Here is a 17,580-nt window from a genome sequence, read left to right on the forward strand (position 1 = left end):
CACATTTCAGGCTTCAAACATAAAGATATAAAACTGTATTTTTTTGTGAAGAATCAACAACAAGTGGGGCACAATCATGAAGTGGAACGACATTTATTGGATATTTCAAACTTTTTTAACAAATCAAAAACTGAAAAATTGGGCGTGCAAAATTATTCAGCCCCTTTACTTTCAGTGCAGCAAACTCTCTCCAGAAGTTCAGTGAGGATCTCTGAATGATCCAATGTTGACCTAAAGACTAATGATGATAAATACAATCCACCTGTGTGTAATCAAGTCTCCGTAATAAATGCACCTGCACTGTGATAGTCTCAGAGGTCCGTTAAAAGCGCAGAGAGCATCATGAAGAACAAGGAACACACCAGGCAGGTCCGAGATACTGTTGTGAAGAAGTTTAAAGCCGGATTTGGATACAAAAAGATTTCCCAAGCTTTAAACATCCCAAGGAGCACTGTGCAAGCGATAATATTGAAATGGAAGGAGTATCAGACCACTGCAAATCTACCAAGACCTGGCCGTCCCTCTAAACTTTCAGCTCATACAAGGAGAAGACTGATCAGAAATGCAGCCAAGAGGCCCATGATCACTCTGGATGAACTGCAGAGATCTACAGCTGAGGTGGGAGACTCTGTCCATAGGACAACAATCAGTCGTATATTGCACAAATCTGGCCTTTATGGAAGAGTGGCAAGAAGAAAGCCATTTCTTAAAGATATCCATAAAAAGTGTTGTTTAAAGTTTGCCACAAGCCACCTGGGAGACACACCAAACATGTGGAAGAAGGTGCTCTGGTCAGATGAAACCAAAATTGAACTTTTTGGCAACAATGCAAAACGTTATGTTTGGCGAAAAAGCAACACAGCTCATCACACTGAACACACCATCCCCACTGTCAAACATGGTGGTGGCAGCATCATGGTTTGGGCCTGCTTTTCTTCAGCAGGGACAGGGAAGATGGTTAAAATTGATGGGAAGATGGATGGAGCCAAATACAGGACCATTCTGGAAGAAAACCTGATGGAGTCTGCAGAAGACCTGAGACTGGGACAGAGATTTGTCTTCCAACAAGACAATGATCCAAAACATAAAGCAAAATCTACAATGGAATGGTTCAAAAATAAACATATCCAGGTGTTAGAATGGCCAAGTCAAAGTCCAGACCTGAATCCAATCGAGAATCTGTGGAAAGAACTGAAAACTGCTGTTCACAAATGCTCTCCATCCAACCTCACTGAGCTCGAGCTGTTTTGCAAGGAGGAATGGGAAAAAATGTCAGTCTCTTGATGTGCAAAACTGATAGAGACATACCCCAAGCGACTTACAGCTGTAATCACAGCAAAAGGTGGCGCTACAAAGTATTAACTTAAGGGGGCTGAATAATTTTGCACGCCCAATTTTTCAGTTTTTGATTTGTTAAAAAAGTTTGAAATATCCAATAAATGTCGTTACACTTCATGATTGTGTCCCACTTGTTGTTGATTCTTCACAAAAAAATACAGTTTTATATCTTTATGTTTGAAGCCTGAAATGTGGCAAAAGGTTGCAAAGTTCAAGGGGGCCGAATACTTTCGCAAGGCACTGTATATGTATGTACATTACACTGTATTTATTATCAATAATACCAGCTTGTACAGAGGGCTATGGGTACTGTAGTACATTATGTTACACCGCAACACCCACCGGTGTCGGGGTCTGTGGCTCGGACTACGATGACAGAGGTGCCAATGCCAGCGGTCTCCCTTAGGCCCAGGCGGTTGTACTGCTGTTGGGTGAACACTGGTGGCTCGTCGTTGGCGTCTTCCACATACACTATCACCTGTAGGGGGAAGACAGAGGGACTGAGAGTCAATGAAGTATAACTGGACAACTACTCACAAGTTTAAAGGTGCCCTTTGTGTTATACCCCAACAGCTCTCTCCCTTTTGCGCCATACTCTACTCCAGCCCTATACTCTAATATGTTCTGTCCCACACCCTCATCTCCCAATACACAACCCTCTCTCTCCTTTGTTATTTTCTGAATCCTGCCACATATCCTCTCCCTTTTCCTCCCTCATGTATGACCCCAACAGTCTCCTCTTCTATGTTCTGCCATATCGCCTTTTCCCCCCTCCTTCCCCATCCCCTCTTCCTCCCCTATCTCCTGCCTCACCCGTACAAAGCTTCTCATCCTGCCCTGGTCCCTATTTGTGGGCCTCCACCTCTAGCCCTGTCCCCTCTCCTCCCCATCCCTTTTCAATTCTCACCCGTATGGAGCTCCTCACCTCCAGCCCTGTCCCCTCCCTTCCTCTGTCCTCTACCCAGTCTCCCACTACCCTCCCCTGTATCCTCCTTCCATCCTCACTCGTACGGAGCTCCTCACCTGCCCTGTCCCCTCCCTTCCCCTCCTCTGTCCTCTACCCAGTCTCCCACTACCCTCCCCTGTATCCTCCTTCCATCCTCACTCGTACGGAGCTCCTCACCTGCCCTGTCCCCTCTCTTCCCCTCCTCTGTCCTCTACCCAGTCTCCCACTACCCTCCCCTGTATCCTCCTTCCATCCTCACTCGTACTGAGCTGCTCACCTGCCCTGTCCCCTCCCTTCCCCTCCTCTGTCCTCTACCCAGTCTCCCACTACCCTCCCCTGTATCCTCCTTCCATCCTCACTCGTACGGAGCTCATTATCCTACCCTGGTCACTGTTGTAGGCCTCCACCTCCAGCCCTGTCCTGTCTCCCGACCCTGTCTGTCACGTCCTGACCTTAGTTCCTTTTTTATGTCTCTGTTTTAGTTTGGTCAGGGCATGAGTTGGGGTGGGCATTCAATGTTTTTGTTCTATGTTTTGTATTTCTGCTTTTGGCCTGGTATGGTTCCCAATCAGAGGCAGCTGTCAATCGTTGTCTCTGAATGAGAACCATACTTAGGCAGCCTGGTTTCGCCCTTGAGTGGTGGGTAGTTGTTTTCTGTTTAGTGTATGTCACCTTACGTTATGTTATGCTGCCTTTTGTTTCGTTTCTTCGTTTTGTGTGTTCAGTCTAATAAATTAACATGGACACTTACCTTGCATATTGGTCCGATCCTTCCTACTCCTCCTCAGACGACGAAGAGATTCGTTACACTGTCTCCCCTCCTACTCTGTCCCTCTCTACCCTCCTACTCTACTTACCCGTACGGAGCTCCTCATCCTGCCTTGGTCTCTGTTGTAGGCCTCTACCTCTAGCACGTGGGAGCTGCTGCTCTCTCTGTCCAGAGCCCTCTGGCCCCGCGTCACGAGCCCCGAGAGCTCATTGATGCTAAACAGACTTTTACTGTTTCCTACACATGCAGACAGAGAGAGAGAGATAGGGAGACACACACATAGAGAGAGGGGGGGGGGGGGGGGGGGGGGGTGGCGGAGAAAGAGGCAGAGAGAGGGGGATGGGGTGGGGGGGAGAAAGGGGTGGAGAGGGGAAGGGGAGACAGACAGAGAGGGAGTGGTGTGAGAGAGAGAGAAATGGGAAGAGAGATGTTAGCTGCGGATTAAGAGTGATCGCGTGCAGGATGGTCATGAGGGTATTGGTATAGATTCAAATATTAATACTAGAATATTACCAACAGTAATTTGATACTGCATTTTGTAAATGTATCATTGAGCTTTCAAATGGCTAATACAGTATTAGCGTGCAGGGTTGTTGTTAACAGTCTTTTGTGTGTACTTGTTTTTGTGCGAGCAAGTGTGAAAAGTATCTCCACCTGGCGACTGGGAAGTTGTACTCACCAGAGAGGATCTTGTACAAAACCCTGCCGTTCTCGCCCTGGTCTGCATCTGTGGCCTGCACCTGCACACACAAACACAGAATAAAACTTAACACATATTTATAGCACAGCCATATGCAGCCATTATACTCATTTACAACCACAGCGACTTGAAACCACATGAATAGGCCTACATAGCTACATAAACATTTACACACTCGCACACAAACACATGCATGCCCACAGACACACACGCCGACATTCAAATGTACCTACAGTGGAGGGAAAAAAAAATCTGATCCCCTGCTGATTTTGTACGTTTGCCCACTGACAAAGACCTGATCAGTCTATAATTTTAATGGTAGATTTATTTGAACAGTGAGACACAGAATAACAACAAAAAAATCCAGAAAAACGCATGTCAAAAATGTTATAAATTTATTTCCATTGTAATGAGGGAAATAAGTATTTGACCCCCTCTCAACCAGAAAGATTTCTGGCTCCCAGGTGTATTTCATACAGGTAAAGAGCTGAGATTAGGAGCACACTCTTAAAGGGAGTGCTCCTAATCTCAGTTTGTTACCTGTATAAAAGACATCTGTCCACAGAAGCAATCAATCAATCAGATTCCAAACTCTCCACCATGGCCAAGACCAAAGAGCTCTCCAAGGATGTCAGGGACAAGATTGTAGAGAAGAGAGGGGCCCTGCTTCAGTCTCATTAGCTTTATAAAGAGACGTGGAGAGGAGAAGAGAAAGAGGAGGAGAGGGGTAACCAGGAGAAAAGAGAGTGGGGGGTCAGAATGTTGAGTGATAAATAGGATATTACACAGTGGAACGCAACACTTTGGCTATAAAAGTCGTGCAGAACATCCCAGTCCGTGTTAGCTAAGCTTAGATGTTGTGATTGTAAGTATTTGCAGTGTTAGTGCTCGTACACTGTGTTGGAAATTGAACCCATTGTTTTAGGCTCTCCCAGCTCTCTGTCCCCTCTTTCTTCCCTGTGCGTTCCCTAACACTCTCTCAAAGAAGCAGAGTAAGGGAGAAAAGTTGATACTGGAAGTGACTGAAGAAGTTAGAGAATATTCTAGTGTGTGTGTATATAAAATGTGTAAATGTGTTTATGAAGTATATGTTTGTTTGCTGAAGTGGTTACATGTGTTAGTTTGTTTATATGTGTTATGCCCAAATGTGTGTGTGTGTGTGTGTGTGTGTGTGTGTGTGTGTAAGTGCATACATCTAAGTATGGTGTCATAGTCAATGTGAGAGAGAGAGTGGATGTTGGACAGTGGAAGATGTCTGAACTCTCTGGAGTTTGTGGTTTGTTTGTGCGTGTTTGTCCTTTGTGGTGCTCACATCAGTTAGCCTACAGATGAAGAGAATAGAGAAATGTATAGGGAATTGGATAGTAATGGGTGGATGAAACACATGGAGAGACCACACAAAGAGAGAAAAACGGCATAAAACTGTGATACTATTTACTGATTGTTAACTAATCTTGAGGAAATTAACTGAACTGGATTATTTACGTATTGATTTGAGACCCACAGAGAGAGGATTTGTTGCAGTGTAGGGAGAATGGTGATCTCTTTCTCTCTGAGTATGAGTATTAAATTTGCTTTAGACTCTAACAGTACAAGAAGCAGAAAATAGCCACACTGGAGAGATAGAGGTAGAATAGTGTGAAAACTTGGTAGAGTAGTGTGTGTTACAGGTGGCAAGTGTGTGTCGGTATGTCTATACTGTAAGAGGGCTTCGATTCAATATATTGTGTCTGAGTGTGTGTGTGTGTGTGTGTGTGTTTGTGTGTATATGTGTGAGTGAGAAGGTAAAGACTAACGAGACGATGGATGCTCCAGTGACCTTTCCACACAGCTTCACTGTCATTTTGTCTTAAGAATAATTTAACGTCCCAATGTGTTTCTCCTTAAACTGATAAGGCAAGCTTTGTCCTCATCAAATTAAAGACTATGACACTTACAAATGCTATTGTGCAAGGGAGGGGGGCAGAAGGAATGAGGGGGGTATAGCGGGTGGGGGGGGTTGGGTATAATTGGGGGGGGGGGGGGTGCATTTTAAGAAACCCAATTTGTATTACATTGCAGAAACCCTGTCAAGCAGCGACTGTTGTGTAGTCATTAAAGTAATAGCTACCCAATCGGTGTGTGTGTGTGTGTGTGTGTGTGTGTGTGTGTGTGTGTGTGTGTGTGTGTGTGTGTGTGTGTGTGTGTGTGTGTGGTAAATGCACATTTGATTAGCTTGTAATAGCCAAACAGCTGAAGCTTTGGAAACACTGTGTGTGTGTTGCAACTCCTTCAGAGTATGATGGTAATAACCCCTACTAAAAAGGCCTAAATCAACTTGGTTTGGCTTGGCCAATAAGGCAAGACATTTCATATCAAGATACCTGCTGTGTGCCCGAGCACACACACACAGATGTCCACACACTTCTCAGCTAACCTCATTCTCATGCCTTTCCCTTCCAGAACTTGGCGAACACAACAAGAAACACCAACAGTGATCCAGCGGTCAACATCTACTTCACCTACTTCACAGAGCCACCACTACATTTCAACCTCTACAGCCTCCCCATCTCCCTCTTCCCCTCTCCTGTACTGCTGTGTAGCACTCAAATCTGTAATCATGAAGTGCTTTGAAAGGCTGGTTAACGGTACATATCAACTCCATCATCCCATACCCACTTCAATTTGCGCACCACCCCAACAGATACATAGATGACACAATCTCAATTGCACTCCACACTGCCCTCACCCACCTAAATAAGAGGAATACCTATGTGAGAATGCTTTTCATTGACTACAGATCAGCATTCAACGCCATAGTGCCCTCCAAGCTCGTCATCAAGCTTGGGACTGAACACCTCCCTCTGCACCTGGATCCTGGACTTCCTGACAGGCTGGCCCCAGGTGGTGAGGGTAGAAAACACCATCAAGTTGCTGATGATGCAATGGTTGTAGGCCTTGTCACTGGCAATGATGAGAAAGCCTACAGGGAGGAGGCCAGTAACCTGGCAGTGTGGTGCCAGATCAACAACCTTTCCCTCAATGTCAGGAAGACCAAGGAGCTGATCGCAGACTACAGGAAAAGGGGGGCGAGCATGCTGTAGTGGAGCGGGTCGAGACCTTCAAGTTCCTCAGTGTCTGAATTACTAAGGATTTCAAATGGTCCACACACACGCACACAGTCATGAAAAAAGCGCGGCAGTGCCTGTAGCTAGAACTTGTCAAATTCTGCCCTGGCTATGTAATGAAAGAAAAAAACCTATGCTATGCTGGGTATAACACTACATGACCAAAGTATCCAACACCATCCAACCATATCATCCAACATCTCATTCCAAAATCATGGGCATTCATTTGGAGTTGGTCCCTCTGCTACAGCAGCCTCCACTCTTCTAGATTTTGGAACATTGCTGCAGGGACTGGCTTCCATTCAGCCACAAGAGCAATAGTGAGGTCAGGCACTGATGTTGGGTGATTAGGCCTGGCTCACAGTTGGCATTCCAATTCATCCCAAAGGTGTTCGATAGGGTTGAGGTCAGGGCTTTGTGCAGGCCAGTCAGGTTCTTCCACACCGATCTCGACAAACCATTTCTGTATGGACCTCACTTTGTGCACAGGGGCATTGTCATGCTGAAACAGGTAAGCACCTTCCCCAAACTGTTGCCACAAATTTGGAAGCACAGAATCATCTAGAATTTCATTTTATGCTGTAGTGTTTAGATTTACCTTCACTGGAACTAAGGAGCCTAGCCCAAACCATGAAAAAAAGCCCCAGACAATTGTTCCTCCGCCACCAAACTTTACAGTTGGCACTATGCATTGGGGCAGGTAGCATTCTTCTGGCATCCACCAAACCTAGATTAGTCTGTCAGACTGCCACATCGGTCCTGTTCTGTGAGTTTGTGTGGATTACCACTTTGCAGCTGAGCCTTTGTTGCTCCTAGACGTTTCCACTTCACAATAACAGCACTTACAGTTGACCAGGGCAGCTCTAGCAGGGCAGACAATTTACGAACTGACTTGTTGGAAAGGTGGCATCCTATGACGGTGGCACGTTGAAAGTCACTGAGCTTTTCAGTAAGTCCATTGTACAAAATATAAATAGTATAGTACAGATACAAGCTAAGTCATACTTTAAAGTATTTGTACTTAAATACTTTACACCACTGTGTGTGTGTGTGTGTGTGTGTGTGTGTGGTGTGTGTGTGTGTGTGTGTGTGTGTGTGTGTGTGTGTATATATAGAAAGTCACCACTCCTTTCAAAATGTTCAACTTTTGTTGCCTTTCAGCCTGAAATGAAAACACATAAAATCAGATTTCTTCCCGGCTTTATTTACACACAGTATCCCACAATATCGAAGTGGGAAAAAAATCTAAAGAACTCTGAACATTCATTACAATTAAAACAGTAAAATACCCTATTTGGACAAGTGAACACCCCTTAAGAACCTTTTTCTTAAATTACAGTCATTACACTCTTTGAACATGTTTCTACTAACCTTGCACACCTAGACTGTGCAATATTTGCCCATTCTTCCTTGCAGAAGTGTTCAAGCTCAGTCAAATTGCATGGTGACTGCTCAAGGACTGGGCTCTGACTAGACCACTCAAGAACGTTCACCTTCTTGTACTTCAGCCACTGTACGGTTGCTTTGGCGGTGTGCTTTGGGTCATTGTCATGTTGAAACATGAACCATCTTCCCATTTTCAACTTCATGGCAGAGGGCTGCTGGTTCTCCTCAAAAATGTGTTGGTATTTTGCACTGTCAATTTTCCCTTCTATCCTGACAAGTGCTCCTGTCCCTGCTGAAGAGAAACACCCCCACAACAGGATGCTGCCACCGCCATGCTTTTTTACTGTAGGCATGGTGTTCTTTGGGTGGAAAGATGTATCGTTTTACGTTCAGACCAAAAAGTTCAATTTTGGTCTCATCTAACCACAGCACATTTTGCCACATGGCCTCGAAATCTACAAGGTACTTTTTAGCAAAGCTCAAACAAGACCAAATGTGGCTTTTTTTGAGGAGTGTTTTTTTTTCTTGCCACCCTCCCATAGAGTCCAGATTTGTGGAGCGCTTGTGATATTGTGGTCACATGCACTAGTCTTTACCATAAAGGCCTGAAGCTTCTTCAAAGTCACCATTGGCTTCTTGGTAGCCTCTCTGATCAGTCTCCTCCTTGCCCGGTCATCTAGTTTGGAGGGACGGCCTGATCTATGCAGGGTCTGGGTGGTGCCATACGCCTTCCACTTCTTAATAATGGTCTTAACTGTGCTCTGAGTGATAGACAAAGCCTTTGAAATAGTTTTATATCCCATCCCCTGACCTGTGCATTTCCACAACTTTTGATCCACCCGTAGTGGATTCTTTGCTTTGAATTGCACTACTAAGCATTGGAGTCCTCCATGAATAGCTGCTTTTATTCTGAACTAATCAAAGTCACTACAATTGATTACAGATGAAAGCCAATTAGTTTGATTTGTGATCTGGAAGGTGGTTAGATTTTCCTCAGCAAGTTTGCAATTGCAATTCTAAGGGGGGGTTTCACTTATCCAAATAGGGTATTTTACTGTGTTACTTTACTGTGTTACTTGTTTGTGTGTGTGCGTGCGTGTACAGATGTAGGATATTAATTTGAGCCAGTTTGCTACAGCAGGAGAATAGGAAATGGGAATTATTATGCAGATTATGATTCATGGACATTTTTGTATAGGTTTATACATTTACATTATTTTACATGACAAATTACAGAAGCCTTTTTAATCTTCAAATCAAATTGCATTGCAGGAAAGTTCTGATGCAACAGGGTGACTAAATTAAGAACATGCATCTATCTGTGTGTGTGTGTGTGTGTGTGTGTGTGTGTGTGTGTGTGTGTGTGTGTGTGTGTGTGTGTGTGTGTGTGTTTCAGCCTGCCTGGGTACCTGCAGGATGCTGGTTCCTATGGGGACATTCTCTAGTATGCTGGTCTCGTAGCTGTTCTGGAGGAAGATGGGTCTGTTGTCGTTCACATCCAGTACTTTTACAAACACTGTGGCTGTGCCTGTCCTCCTGCTGCCTGATGGACCATTGTCTGAGGGAGACACACATTCACACATTACAACACTGTGTGTATGTGTCTGTCAGTTTCTGAGAAACTGGGCCATTGGACTTATTTTTATGTTTTTTTATGACACAACTACATTTTTATTACATTTCAATAATTTCACAACTTACAATGCATTCATTGGTTGCATTTCAACAAAAGTAAGTCAAGATCTTTGCAAATAAAACCAACTGTATAATCTAATCATTAAAATCATACATTAGAAACCAATCCCTTCAATCCCTCCTGAGGTAATGACATGTGTACTCTCTTCTTCTCTCAATCCCTCTTCTTCTCTCCCCCTCTTCTTCTCCCCCCTCTCTCTCTTCCCCTCTCCACACCTAAATTAGTATATAAAACATTAAGAACACCTGCTCTTTCTATGACATAGACTGACCATGTGTATGCTATGGTCCCTTATTGATTTCACGTGTGAAATACACTTCTATCAGCGTAGATGAAGTGGATGAGATAGGTTAAAGAAGGATTTTCAAGCCTTGAGGGTGAATGGGCAAGACAAAATATTTAAGTGCCTTTGAACGGGGTATGGTAGTAGGTACCAGGCGCACCGGTTTGTGTCAAGAACTGCAACAGCTCAACAGTTTCCTGTGTGTATCAATAATGGCCCACCACCCAAATGACATCCAGCCAACTTGACACAACTGTGGGAAGCATTGGAGTCAATTTTAGGAAGGTGTTTCTAATGTTTCGTATACTCAGTGTATACACACAGTGAAGTGTCTGAACAATCGCATCAGCACACACAGAGACACCCCAGAACAACTCAGATGTACTTAAAAGTTTCAAGAAAAACAACAACAGGAAACCTCAAACCTTGGCTGCATCCCACAAATGGCAGCCTATTCCTTACAAAGTTCACACCATTGAACCAGAGCCCTATGGGCCCTGGTGAAAAGTAGTGCAGCACATAGGGAATAGTGTTGCATTTGGGATGCAGACCTTATTGTTCTCTCTTTGGTAAGATGATGAAAAGAAACTGAGACAACACTTTACATCACTGAAGACTTGCACGCATCCCTTCTCACTTCTCAATCTCAAAGATGTATAAAAGAATTGTAGCTTTGAACCAATTTATTTGAAGTTTGAAATCGTACGGAACATGTACACTGAAACAAGCCCAAAATTGAACAAATACAATTGGTCTAAATACACAGAGTAAAAAGAAAGATGAAGAAGAATAGTATAGGGCTAGGACTGAAAAATACTTTTATAGGGCTAGGACTCACCGATAGCCTCTATGACCAGTGTGTATGCAGCCTGTGTCTCTCTGTCCAGGGCAACCACAGTCCGGACCACACCATTTCTGAAGCCAACACTGAATTTACCATCCTGGTTACCACCTGCAGAACACAACACACAGATGGTGGAAAATTACATGTAAATCTCGGCTATTCACTTATACACATGAACTTATACTTATACACATGAATGAAAGCACGTCTGCATGCACACACACACTACACTCTTAGAAGAAAAGGTGCTAAGTAAAACCATGCAGGGTTCTTCGGTTTGTCCCAATAGGGGAACCCTTTTTTGTGCTGGGTAGAATCCTTTTTAGAGGTTTCTATCTAGAACCCTCTACAAACGGTTCTTCAAAGAACCCACTGTATATAGTTCTACCTTGAACCCTCTATGAAGGGTTCTATCAATAACCATTTTATAATCTAAAGGTTCTTCCTAGAACCCTCTATGAACAGTTCCACCAGCCTTAGTAGCCTTTAAAATTGTATGACTTATACATTACATATATGAGACCTTTCTTTGAGGGCCTAGTTATATGTTAACACAGGTGTGTTAGGAATCTCCTGGCTTACAGGCCACATCAGGCCTGCAAGTAACATTAAACTGGCTTGCAAAGTGATGTGTGGGAAATATTATATATGGTTATTGGTAAAACCCTTCTTGCCTTCCAAAGAATTATTCTTTCCTTCCAAAGAACCATCAATTAACCCTTTCTTCCAAAAACCCATTCTCAGAATGTAAAAGGTTATAAGATAGAACCCTTTGACTTACAAAGAACCCGTGTCTTCCAAAAAGGGTTCTTCTGATTAAAACAGCTCTTAGTAGAACCATATCCCTCCGCAAAGAACCCCTTGGGAACCCTTTTTTTCTAAGAGAGGTGTATTATGTGAGTTTCCTACTCCTTGTTTATGTGTGTACACTACATACACAAGGAGTAGGAAATTCACATAATACACCTCTACGTCTTGCCCAACCACTCTAGAAACACACACGTGTTGCCTAACCATTCACTCACACACTACACACACACACACACACTCGCAGATGCACACATTTGTGGCTGCCATTGCTTAAGTTTGACCTCTGACCTGTGATGAAGTAGCTGAGTTCAGCGTTGAGGCCGGAGTCGTTGTCGAAGCAGTTGAGGTGAGCCACCACATCGTCCCTGGGGACGCTCTCCTGCAGGGACACATTGTACACTTTGGGGAAGAACGTGGGGGTCTCGTCGTTGACATCTAGGACTGAGGGACATAGAGAGACAAGACAGCCAGACAGACAGAAAGACAAACAGACAGACAGACTGAGTTATCATGTTTTCATATTCATGAATCATGCTCAGTAGGCGTACAAGACAAGCAACACATTTAGTAGATTCTCATTAGTCTCTCAGTGCTTCTAAAAGATCTGCTTCAGACCAGAAGGTTATACTCTGAAAATCTCTGCAATATTTGAATCTATCTTTACATGGTGTAAAGTTTCATAGCTTCTGAAAGTAGGTTTAGTGTTCTAGGATCAGGTCCCCACTATCTTAATTATTATGTCCTGAAAGGCAAAACTGATCCTAGACGAGCAGTTCTACTCTGAGATGCTTTATGAATATGGGCCCTGACTATTGCATACCTGTGATGGTGAGGGTGCTGGTGGAGGTGCGCGGGTTCTGCCCTTGGTCGTATCCCACAATCCTCAGGTGGTACAGGCCAATCTGCTCACGGTCCAGCGTTGCTGTGGAGTACAGCACGCCCGTGGTGCTGTTGAGATAGAAGTCAAGGCGTGGCATGCCCACCTGCAGCGCCATGGTAACCATACCATTCTCCTCCTCATCAGGGTCATCCACCTGGATCTGAGGGAGGAGAGGAGAGAGGGATTGAGGGAAAGGAATGGAGAGGGAGAGAAAGAGACAGGATGAAGGGAGAGGACAGGGAGGGAGAGGAGAGGAGGAGAGAAAGAGGAGAGGAAGGGAGAGAGGAGAGGAAAGGGGAGTTGTTAGGGTGAGAGGGGAGAAGAATAAGAGGTGTGTGGATAGGAAACAGAGGGGAGATAGAGGGAGTGAGAGATGGAAGTGGTGTGGTGAGCAGAAGTGAGAGAATGACATGACAGACAGATACAGAAACAAAGGAAATCTTAATTTAGCCTTCACACACACACACACGCTGTCATGATATCTGATTAATCTGCCACACATGCATGCATTGATGACATATCATGGAATGATAAATCTGATGATATCTTGTAATGGCGGGCTAACCTTGAACACAGAGGATCCACTAGGCAGGCCTTCTGGCACCTCGGCCACAAAGGGCAGGTTAAGGAAGGTGGGGTCGTTGTCATTCAGGTCCAGCAGGTTGACGTACACCGTGGTGCTGAATGAGGAACGCAGCGGAGGTCTGCCAACTGAAAGAGACGCCAGAGGAACAAACACAGCATTTACAAGAGCACAAAACACCAATAACAGTTTCACCATCAATATTAAAGTAGCAAGAACATTTTGTTGAAACAGTGTTATTGCTGAGACTCACATATAAACTGCCACTGTAATTTAGATACTGATGCTATAGGCTGACAGATTTACACACTCTTCAGCCTCAGACAGACACACATACACACAAATACATGAATAGACAGACTGACGTCTCAGTCACAGCTAGCCAGCCAAACAGACAGACAAATAGACACGTAGATCGACCGACCGACTGACCAAACGATTGACCAAAAAACAGAGTTCTGGCCTAGGTTGGGACTCACTGTCAACAGCAGACACGATGATGGTCCTCATGAGCAGTGTGTCTTTGGGGTTGGAGCTCTCTCTGTCCAGCACAACCCCGCTGGTCCTGATCTTCCCTGTGCTGCTATTGATGGTGTAGAAGGGGTTCTCTGGGCTGATGCTGTACACCACTGTCCCATTGTCCCCATCGTCTGGGTCTATCGCTAGCACCTGGGGGGATTTATGAGGGGGGTGAGGGGAAGGGGAAGTGGGGAGAGGAGGGAGTGGAGAAGAGGTGGGGGTTGGGGGTGAGGAGAGGAAGGAAGGAGGAGGCAGGGCGAGGAGGGGGTAATGAGTGAGAAGAGATAGGAAGAGAGAAGAGAGCATAAGAAATAAGGAGTTAGGGGAGAGAGGAGGAATGAGTCTTAGGGGGCTTTCACACCAAAATGGTTTGGTACGGTTTTTCTGAACTCTAGTGCGTTTTCCCCCTTATTTCGGTTAGTTTGGACTGATGTGAACAATATATCCGCACTCAGGAGCACACTAAACAAGGCACCGTGGTTTGCCCAAAAACGATGGTCTCACTGTGGTGCGTTACGCTGCCGGAGAGAACCCAGTACAGACGAAACACAGAGTTGAAAATTATTATTGATTGTTTGACTGCAAGCGTGTGATGAAATGCACGCAGCATCATAACTTGAGATCTCTGAAACATTCTGTGAGTAGCAGCACATTGATGAGTGCATTCGATGCAGATTAGGAAAAGGCAGAGGTGTATGTTTCATGATTAACTCATGGTGTGATTGTGGTAACGTACAAGAACTCAGGCCCTTTTGTTCACCCAACTTAGAATAACTCAATCACATACCTCCCGAGAGAATTCTCTTTGGTCATTGTCACAGCAGTGTATATCCCCCCCTCAAGCATTAGAAAACCATTTTGCAATTATCTTAGTAAAGCTGAAAACTGTTGTGCTGATTGAAGAAGCAATAAAACTGGCCTTCTTTAGACTAGTTGAGTATCTGGAGCATCAGCATTTGTGGGTTCGATTACAGGCTCAAAATGTCCAGAAACAAAGGACTTTATTCTGATACTCGTCAGTCTATTCTTGTTCTGAGAAATGAGGGCTATTCCATGCAAGAAATTGCCAAGAAACTGAAGATCTCGTACAACGCTGTGTAGTAGTCCCTTCACAGATCAGCGCAAACTGGCACTAAACAGAATAGAAAGAGGATTGGGAGGCCCCAGGTGCACAACTGAGAAACAGACACCTCACAAGTCCTCAACTGTCAGCTTCATTAAATAGTACCCGCAAAACACCAGTCTAAACTTCAACAGTGAAGAGGCGACTCCCGGGATGCTGGCCTTCTGGTAAAGAGACTACTTGCTGGCTCTAAAGTCAGCACACTGCTGTGACACACCACAGCCCACCCCACTGAAAGTGTGTGAAGATAACACACCCAGACAAACCTGTAAACTAGGGAAGTTTGAGGAACTGTTTCCAGGCCGAGATGGCCTAGTTATGTTATGTTCAGTTCATACTGCCTCAGGGACTTTGTTGAGAATACCTATTCCAGTTAATACACAGCTTAGAGATTTAGATGAACACAGTTGTTCATCGGGGGAGGATGTTGTAACATTAATAATGGGTTACAGAGTTAATGTTTACAGCTAATTCACTAAGCTGTATCTAAATATTTTTTTTAGAGTACCAGTCAAGTTTGGACACACCTACCTACACATTCAAGGATTTTTGTAATTTTTAATATTTTCTACATTGTCGAATAATAGTGAAGACATCAAAACTATGAAATAACACATATGGAATCATGTGTTAACCAAAAAATTGTTTAACAAATCTAAATCTATTTTAGATTTTAGATTCTTCAAAGCAGCCACCCTTTGCCTTGATGATAACTTTGTCATCAAAGTCTGTCATTCTCTGGATTTATGGTGCTGTCAAGACAACTGGGAACTATGGAAAAAAAATTGCTCCGACTGGGAAAATACTTTTTAACGTCATCCAACTCTGAATTCCAAGTTGGGAACTCTGGTGTCTTTCTAGAGCTCCTACCTGAAGATTACTGACATTATGATTCACCTTGTTTTTCAGAGTTCATAGTTTTCTTGAAAGCACCATAAATCCAGAGAATGCCACATTTTGATGACAAAGTTTGATGACAAAATTTGCCCACAAGAAGAACCGCAGTGCCACTTTCCTGTTCAAGTGAGCACAGCACTTGCTCACTGTTCAAGTGAGCACAGCACAACAAGACTCCAAAAATGCGTTGTATGTTGCTGCATAAATGATGTAATATGCTAGGGAAATATGTATACTGTAGCTAAAAAAGTAATACAAAGTGTGTGTTGTGTAGAAAGCTGTTAGTAGCCTATGTCATTTGGTCCCTTTCCCCCTCATAGAGTAACTTAGCCTACTGTTCTGAATTGGTAATGCACATGTAGCCTATAACCTGTTTTAGAGAAATGTAATCATCGAATATTGTAAGTGCTTCATTGTCTGCTTATATACCCCCTTTATTTATCCTACGGTTCTGACTTGGTGTACAGGGAGAATACTGTGAGAATGGCCCATGTTCTGAATTCTGTCACTGTACATTTCAAAAGTTCTGAACAAATAGCTATATTGACTACGTCCGTCCTTACTCACTCATTAATGTCTTAATCAAAATTACGGATTGCCTCTTATCCGCTCGTCTTTTTATTTTATTTTTATGTCACCTTTATTTAACCAAGTAGGCCAGTTCTCATTCACAACTGCGACTTGGCCAAGATAAAGCAAAGCAGTGTGACACAAACAACACAGACTTACACATGGATTAAACAAACATACAGTCAATAACACAACAGAAAGTATATATACAGTGTGTGCAAATGAGGTGAGATAAAAGAGGTAAAGGCAATAAATAGGCCATAGTGGCGAAATAATTACAACTTAGCAATTAAACACTGGAGTGATAGATGTGCATAAGATGAATGTGCAAGTAGAGATACTGGGATACAAAGGAGAGAAGAAAAACAGTATGGGGATGAGGTAGGTGGATGGGCTGTTTACAGATGGGCTATGTACAGGTGCAGTGATCTGTGAGCTGCTCTGACAGCTGGTGCTTAAAGTTAGAGAGGGAGTCTCCAGCTTCATTGATTTTGCAATTCGTTCCAGTCATTGGCAGCAGAGAACTGGAAGGAAAGGCGGCCAAATGAGGAATTGGCTTTGGGGGTGACCAGTGAAATATACCTGCTGGAAAGCCTGCTACGGGTGGGTGCTGCTATGGTGACCAGTGAGCTGAGGTAAGGTGGGGCTTTATCTAGCAAAGACTTATAGATGACCTGGAGCCAGTGGGTTTGGTGACGAATAAGAAGCGAGGGCCAGCCAACGAGAACATACAGGTCGCAGTGGTCGTTAGTACATGGGGCTTTGGTGACAAAACAGACTGCACTGTGATAGACTGCATCCAATTTGCTGAGTAGAGCCAAAGTCAAGGATCGGTAGGATAGTCAGTTTTACGAGGGTATGTTTGGCAGAATGAGTGAAGGATGCTTTGTTGCGAAAAAAGGAATCCGATTCTAGATTACATTTTGGATTGGAGATGCTTAATGTGAGTCTGGAAGGAGAGTTTACAGTCTCACCAGACAACTAGGTATTTGTAATTGTCCACATAGTCGAAGTCAGAAAAGTCCAGAGTAGTGACGGTGGACGGGTGGGCAGGTGCGGGCAGCGATCGGTTGAAAAGCATGCATTTAGTTTTACTTGCATTTAAGAGCAGTTGGAGGCCACGGAAGGA

At 44.0% G+C, this 17,580-nt stretch overlaps 1 protein-coding gene across 1 annotated transcript in view; it reads right to left on the reverse strand.

Annotated features, from left to right (window-relative positions):
- cdh23 (cadherin-related 23) overlaps positions 1-17,580 on the reverse strand; it is a 646,476-nt gene that overhangs the window by 177,400 nt on the left and 451,496 nt on the right. The window contains exons 22-30 of the mRNA XM_090235114.1: positions 13,822-14,011; positions 13,325-13,470; positions 12,700-12,919; positions 12,168-12,320; positions 11,064-11,177; positions 9,656-9,804; positions 3,733-3,793; positions 3,142-3,290; positions 1,681-1,816 (exon numbers count right to left, since the gene is read on the reverse strand). Of these exons, the coding sequence (XP_090091240.1) occupies positions 1,681-1,816; positions 3,142-3,290; positions 3,733-3,793; positions 9,656-9,804; positions 11,064-11,177; positions 12,168-12,320; positions 12,700-12,919; positions 13,325-13,470; positions 13,822-14,011 (1,318 nt within the window). The remainder of the gene's footprint in view (positions 1-1,680; positions 1,817-3,141; positions 3,291-3,732; positions 3,794-9,655; positions 9,805-11,063; positions 11,178-12,167; positions 12,321-12,699; positions 12,920-13,324; positions 13,471-13,821; positions 14,012-17,580) is intronic.

This window comes from Oncorhynchus mykiss, chromosome 1, assembly GCF_057628025.1.
Source record: "Oncorhynchus mykiss isolate SJ-2025 chromosome 1, ASM5762802v1, whole genome shotgun sequence".
Taxonomy (NCBI): Eukaryota; Metazoa; Chordata; class Actinopteri; order Salmoniformes; family Salmonidae; genus Oncorhynchus; species Oncorhynchus mykiss.